The sequence below is a fragment of the Nerophis ophidion genome, linkage group LG14, assembly GCF_033978795.1.
Source record: "Nerophis ophidion isolate RoL-2023_Sa linkage group LG14, RoL_Noph_v1.0, whole genome shotgun sequence".
Lineage (NCBI taxonomy): Eukaryota > Metazoa > Chordata > Actinopteri > Syngnathiformes > Syngnathidae > Nerophis > Nerophis ophidion.
In genome coordinates, this window is record NC_084624.1 from 36,918,790 (window position 1) to 36,926,255 (window position 7,466).

Genomic DNA, 7,466 nt, shown 5'->3' on the forward strand with positions numbered 1-7,466 from the left:
TCCTTGACACTCAGCATCAAGGGTTGGAATTGGGGTTAAAATCACCAAAAATTATTCCCGGGCACGGCCACCGTTGCTGCTCACTGCTCCCCCCACTTCCCAGGGGGTGATGGGTCAAATGCAGAGAATAATTTCGCCACACCTTGAGTGTGTGTGACAATCATTGGTACTTAAGCTTTAACTATAACTTTGAGGGACAACCGGTTGAAAATTTATGGATAGATGGATGATAATGATTTGGAGCACAATAAAAAGTGAAATCAAGGCATAGCTTTTTTTGAGCACATGGTTATTTATGAGCACATATATTACACAGCAGCAATAGAAGGAATGTTGTAATAGTAGAGAGCAAACTGCTTCGTCAGCATTTATAACACATAGGTGCATTGTTAAATGTACATATATGTTCACCACTCCAAACTACAACCACAATTATAAACAAAATGAAATTAATACTGTAAAGGAATTTAGGTACAGCTCTTGTGTTGAATCTCATTATATTATGTTGTGCCCAGCTACTGTATAACTCTATATCTTCTTATTTAATGCACAGTTTACCAATTCTGGCAGTGTTCCTTATGTGTTTACAGTTGCTGTGGATTTAATGATGCCATATGTGTCGCCGGTTGCTAAATGATGTATTTTTAAATGTGCAAAGCTTAAGAGCTGAGCTGACAAATATACGCCTCCATAAGGTTGTAAAATCACATTTGCAGCGTACCTCAGTTTCACAGTGATGTAAGCAATCTGTTAACATGTTAGGCCTGTGACACATCTCTGAATCTTTGCGTGCTGTTGCGATGTGTCCTAAACAGCTAGCAACAACATCCCGGCCCTGCAAAGAGACAAAGACAACACCAACGTCAATGCCGATGTGCAGAAACTCCAGCAACAGCTGCAGGACATCAAGGAGCAGGTGAGCCTGCCTTGAAAACATGACATGTCAAGTGTGCTCTTTTAATCACTTCCAACATGTCCTTTCTCCACCCACAGACCATGTGTCCTGTGTGCCTGGACCGGCTCAAGAACATGATCTTCATGTGTGGCCATGGCACCTGCCAGCTGTGCGGCGACCGAATGAGCGAGTGTCCCATATGCCGCAAGGCCATTGAACGCCGCATCCTTCTCTATTAGACTCTTGCTGCCGGATTGTTTTACCTTCTAGGCCCCCCCCCCCCCCCCCCTTTCCTTCCCTATCCAACACCAGCCGCTGTCGGCCACCAAAGCGCATCCCTCAATGTCTTACTCTACCATACAACATTAACTTTTTACCAAGACGCTCCATGGACATCCCCTCTTCTGTATCCTCTTCGTCTTACTTTGCACCGTCATCATCCTTCTTCTGTTGATGTTTGGAAGCTCACCGTTGTCAAAGCTTCTCAAGAAATGAACTTGAAGGGCATGTCTCTTGAATCTGGCTCTGGACTGAACAAAGTAAGAGGATATACAAAAATGAGAAGGATGGACTGCTCTGTCTTTGTTGTTGACTGTATCAACTTTTACTATTGATTATCCATCCTTATGCAAGTGTCGGAAGCATCCATTTTTAACCTGGTTCTCATAACTGAATGGTAACTTTCAAGGTTCCTCGCAAGTATTTTTTTACAGCATAGATGTCGTGATTCGCTCAAGAAGACTTCAGCACTACTGTATTGGAGAAAGAGAAACCGGCTGAACAGCAACACAGCGGGTCCACTCCACACAGGTAGCACATCACAGTCGCACTAGAGCCGCCAAACTAGCATCCAAACACACACACATCCACACATTTCAACTTTTTAGACTTCAGTTAGTATTGTCCTGCATTATTGTACAATAGTCTGTTGCTGCTGTGCCATTCGCTTCCAAAAAGCTTGTGCTGGGGTGGGAAGAAAAGGTGCTCTTTGTTTTGTGTTTTTTTTTTTTTACTTAATTTAAAGTGTATTACCGCTCAAATCAGCATTTATTGACATATAAAGTACAATCTGTTAGAACACTTAGATGGTGACTGTAGATAAATTATTTTGTATTGCTGCCCCAAAAATATGATTTGTAGGTGTCACCGCCTTCCTGACATGTAGCCTCAAAACCAGCTTTGATATTCATGTTTTTGTTTTGTTTTGTTTGTTTTTGTTACACCTAATCACGCTTACATTTTTCATCCTCTTTAAGCCTTACTCATGTTCTTTGTTGAAACTTAAAGAAAAAGTAATTTAGTTGTCAAGCGTCAGTGTTTTTTTAAATTAAGACAAAAATTGCCTTACTCGTACAAGGCGCACACTAAAACTTTGTTTTTTTTAAAAAAATGACACTTTCTTGTTTTGTTTTTTTCACCGACAACACCAAACTAGAAGCACTAAAATGCTTTACATCAGTGTTGTTTTTCTTGCTACTATCTAAAAAAAAGAAAAAAATTACTTTTTTTTTTTTTCCCTTTTTTTTGTTTTAATCCCGTTGGAAATGTATCGGTGGTATTTCCTTTTGGCATGAATGTTTGACATATGCAGTACGACATGTATCATTCAAAATTGTTCGGTCTGTATTGCAAAACAAAGTGCTTTTAAAACAACAAAAAACACAAATAGCTGAATTAAAGTTGCAAACCAACGTTTTTGTTTTCCTAGTTTATTCCGCAGAATTGTAACACTTTTTTTTATTTTTTTATTTTGTTTTTTTTAAAGATCTAAGGGGGGGGGGGGATTTGCATTTTGTTGTTTTTGCCCTGCTGTGTGGCGTCTGCTTCACAGAGGAGCCGGGTAGTGGTGGGACAGAAGGATGGGGGTGCCAACCGTGCATGGGAGGTGTGGACTATTTGAAAATGCTAACACCAAATAATGAATCAGCACCACAGTGAGATAGGTTGGCTATGCTATAAAGGTAGAAAGTTAAAACCAGACTGAGCCATATAAAAATCCGAAATGCTCAGTTTGACATTCCCATTCATGTAATACGATTATTATTGCGGTGGAGTCAAATTGCACTGCATTATTATTCTGATAGTTGTTGGTATGACAAAATAGTAATTTTTTTTATTTCTTATAAATAAATATTAGGAACATATCCTAATGCCAATTTAAACGTAAGCAACATTGTTTCAACAATAATTAGATTCTAACAAACATGTATGTATGATATAACAAACATGTATGGGCTCCAGCACCCCCCGCAACCCCGAAAGGGACAAGCGGTAGTAAATGGATGGATGGCTGTATGATAAAATGTTATTAACATACTGTTTAAAAAATTAGTTTTTTATGAAACAATTTATTGTACATGAAATTAATGAATGACTGAGTGGTTAAATAAATTTGATAAATGTACAGTCGTCCTTCATTTATCGCTGTTAATTGATTCCGGACTTGACCGCAATTAATAAATTCCTGTAAAGTAGAAATCGTTTTTTATAAATCAAAATATATTCATAGCTATAGCATACACAAACGGTTTAGAACATTCTTACTACTTTTTCAACATTAGGATTTGAAAGCCTCGTAGACATGAAATATCACCCTTTAGTCACCTTTACAATATTTTATCCAACATAGTAGTAATGCCGCCTGAGACTGAGCCAATCAGTGGTCGCGATACTCAACAGCGCGCTCTGTTTGGTTTGGTCTTTTCAAGTGCCCAATACTACTATAGTATTGATGTTTTTAGTTGATTAAGCCAATTTAATGCCAAAACATGTTTAATTTAGAACAAAAAATGAGAGTATATGCTTTAAATGAAAAATCTAAAAGTGGTGATGTGAATGGAGAGTGACAATTGTTTTAGTTATAACATACTTTTAAGGGTTATTGTTTAATATTAAAATATTTTTTTAAATGTTCTTGTAATCACACCATATTTTTGGTATGTTTGATGGAATCTTTACCTGACATGTTTTGACCGTCGTCTGCAGTCTTCTTCAGAAGACTGATGACCTCAAGGACCACAGTCGAAACATGTCATGTAAAGATTCCAACTAATATACTGAAAATATGTTATCACAAGAACATTTGAAAAAGTATTTGAATAAGAACACATTGTCAAGTTACGTTTGCTTGTTTGTGTTCTCCCCTAACTTGAAAAGGGTTTTGATATTTTGACCAGGGGTTTCACTGGGACTTCACTCTTTGTTTTAATCCAATGATGAGACAAATCTTTGTTTCTCCTTTTATTTTGGACTTGTCTCTTTTTTCATCGAATAACTGTAAGGTGAAAAACCGTCAGCCACCCTGGTCTCTGTAAACAGTTGTCACTTCTGTATTTGGTCAATTCTCCTGGAGCAGTGTTTGTTGGCCTCTTCTGTATTTGGTAATTTGTCCTCGAGCAGTGTTTGTTGACCTGAAGTTTGAGCTGGAGCTGCAGACTTAAAAGGAGTGGATTTTGATTGCTTCAGGTGAGAGCCTTCCTGATTAGTGATGGTCTTCAGCTGTTGGGATTTTGTGTCTGTAATTCCATGTGTGTCCTCTGGGGGAAATGGGAGCCAAACTCATATTTGGACATGAGGCCTTCTGTGTGGGTGAAGGCTTTGGCCTTCTGTAGAGTTTGCGAAAACACCTCCCACTCGATCTTCCCATGGATACATCGGGAAGATCGCCGACTGTAGGCAAACTAAGTGTGCGTGGTTGGTTTAGGTGGTTGTGGCAAGATTTTCTATTCCTGTTACTCAGCAGGTAGTAGGACAACCAACCGTCTTACTTCTCTGTGCAGAACGGTGGCTTGGAGCTTTTCCTTTCTGCTGCTTGAATTGGGAAGACTGGTCTTTTTTTTTTTTTTTTTTTCTGTTTGAAAAGTTGATTCCGATTATGACATGGAGCTCATCTTCCTCGACTCTGTAGCCCAGACCGAGTGCCTTGTTGTCATCATCGCTCATCTGGTTTGGTAAGATAATGGTATTTTCCTCTTCAGGGCGCTCCTTCCTCCCACTTTGACCAGTGAAGACCCACGGCTTCAACTCAAACCCCCCGGCCTTCAGGATCCTCTCCACGTTAGCTGTGATGAGGTTTAGCTTGTCAAGGTTGTTGTGGGAAGTGAGGATGTCATCAACATAGCTGTAGTTGTGAAGCACTCGACGCTCCTCTTCAAGATGGGCAAAGAGAGGGAGGTTTGCAGTTTCACGCATTGCCAGCTGCGCTATGCACCTTGCTGGTTTGTTTCCTATTTTCACTCTTGTGATTCCGTATTCTTCCAGGTCCTCATTTTCGGCATCTCGCCCGAGGAACCTGTGCAGGTGCACTTCTTGGTCTTCCAGCCAGATTGAGTTATACATCTTTTTTATGTCACCCAGCGCAGCATGTGCTCCACTTCTGAATCGGAGAAGCACAGCTCAAATTTGGTTGAGGACGTCAGGCCCTTTCATCAGCAGGTCATTCCTGCTAACGCCTCTGCACTTCTGACTGCTGTTCCAGACAATTTTCACTGGAGTTGTGACTGAGTGTGGGTTAGGGGCAATGAGGTGACTGAGATACCAAACTGGTCTATCCCACTTTGTGGTGGTGTCTTTGGGTAGTTTGATGGCTGCTTGTCGATCAATCATGTCATGCACTTGTGCAGCATATGCCACCTTCCAGTCAGGTGTTTTTGCAAGATGCTTTTCCGTTCTCAAGAATGTGGCCTCAACTGTTTTTCTATTATTTGGTAGTGACATGGGGTCCTCCACCAAAGGATACCTGGCATGCCAATGTGGCTCTTTGCTGTGGTTGTCCTCTGTGACATAGGTGAGGCCACCCTTTACCACTTCAAGCTCCCGCTCCTCTGCGAGAGTCATTTCTTTGCCGCCTGGTTGACATTTTCCACAGCGGCATCCTCCACACTTTGGGTCACTTGCTGCACCAATACTGTCCCATTTCCACCACTCTAGGAAGTCCCGGTTGGTGGTTGAAGTGTTTGACCTCTGGAATTTGGCGTGAACCTGAGTGTTGGGAGGTTTTTTACAAGCTGGGCCAGTGAGTTCTTCATACCTCAAAGCAGCAGTCCTCATTGATCTCGCAAAGTGTGTTTTGGACATGTGGGCGGAAACAGTGAGTTCTTCAAAGAGTTCAGAATGAGAGCCTCCAACTGTCATTCCCAGTGGCCCGTCCCACAGTACAAGGTCTCAGATACCTCTGATCCGTTGAGGTGCTAGCTGGCCTTCTCTGTGACTTATGAGCAAACTGACTTCATCGGGTCTTGTCAGAGCTCCAAGTGGGACATCCGGAAAAAATTTCTGCAGCCGTTTGGAGTCCACACTTTTATGGATGTCTGCAATGCTGTCCAGACCATAACAGACCAATTGATGCGATTTCATAGTACCTCTTGTAGTCTTCACTCTAATCTTCAAGATGTACCGCTTTGTTTCCACAATGGTCTTCATTCCTCCGACACCATGTACAATGAGTGTGATGTCTTCGCTCCTGAGGTTCAGTTTGTCTGCAGCCTTGTGGGTGATGTAATTGGTGTCGGAAGCCAGGTCGATCAGTGTTCCAATCTTTTCTCCAGCGTTTGCGGTGACCTCCAATAGCATCATCATTACTGGCAGTTCCTGCAATCCACTTTCCGCTAAAAGTCCTGATTTGACTTTTGTGGTGTTGAACGTCTTGGATGCAGCATTGGAGAACGCATCATGAAACTGCCTTGCCAGCTCTGGGGAAAGCTTCTTGACAAAGTCCTCCTGTTCTTCTGTGTACGTTCTTCTGCTTTTGCCATCCATTGAGCCAGGTTTGCTCTTTTTCTGTGCCGAGCCGCTTCTTTTGTTTGGACAGAGGTAGAAATGATGCTCAAGTGCATGTTCACCCTTGCAGGCATGGTTGGTGCATAGGAAATCATCTTTGCAGTCTGAACTGTCATTATGGACTTCAAGACATCTCTTGCATGCTCCCAACTTCTTAGCAGCAGCCTTCTTCTCTGCTAGCTGAAGTGCCCGGAACTGCATGCAATAGTACAGCTTCTTCCCGTGCTTCCCATCTCCACAGACAACACAGCCAGTGCGGTCGTCACTTGCTTTGGTGGATTTTGTCCTAGCATGTCTTGGCTCAGGCTTCGATTCCCTTTTGTTAGGTTCCTCATCCAGTTGTTCCAGCTGCTCATAAATGCTCTCTTGCTCTTTGAGGAAGTCCAAGAGACCGTCAAACCTGCTTGCTGGAGTCACAGCATTCCTGGTGTTTGCTGCATAGATGAGCCATTCCTTTCTGAGAGTTGCTGGGAGTTTTCCCTCAATCGACCTGGTCACAAGTGGCTTTTTGATGGCGCCGGTGTCCCCAAGGTCACTGAGATCTTGAAGCGCCTTCTCCACATCTTGGATTAGCTCCACGACTTTTCGCGGCTGGTTATTTTTGACAGGTTGCATTCTCTGCACCTCCTCCAATATCTCGATAGCAATGGAAGTTCGGTTGCCACACCGACTCTCCAGAACACGGAAGATGTCATCAGCAGTGTTATGAGTGGTTAGACGAAGGTCTTTCCTGATCTTGTCCTCAACACTGTCCAGCAATTGGGCCTTCTTCACCTCCTTGGAACCAGTTGGT

At 42.3% G+C, this 7,466-nt stretch overlaps 1 protein-coding gene across 4 annotated transcripts in view; it reads left to right on the forward strand.

The window, feature by feature from the left end:
• Positions 1-2,586, forward strand: part of mib1 (MIB E3 ubiquitin protein ligase 1) — a 117,353-nt gene extending 114,767 nt beyond the window's left edge. For all 4 annotated transcript variants that reach the window (XM_061920566.1, XM_061920567.1, XM_061920568.1 and 1 more), the window contains exons 21-22: positions 816-916; positions 994-2,586. In XM_061920566.1, the coding sequence (XP_061776550.1) occupies positions 816-916; positions 994-1,134 (242 nt within the window). In that variant the 3' untranslated portion in view covers positions 1,135-2,586. The remainder of the gene's footprint in view (positions 1-815; positions 917-993) is intronic.
• Positions 2,587-7,466: the final 4,880 nt, after the last annotated feature.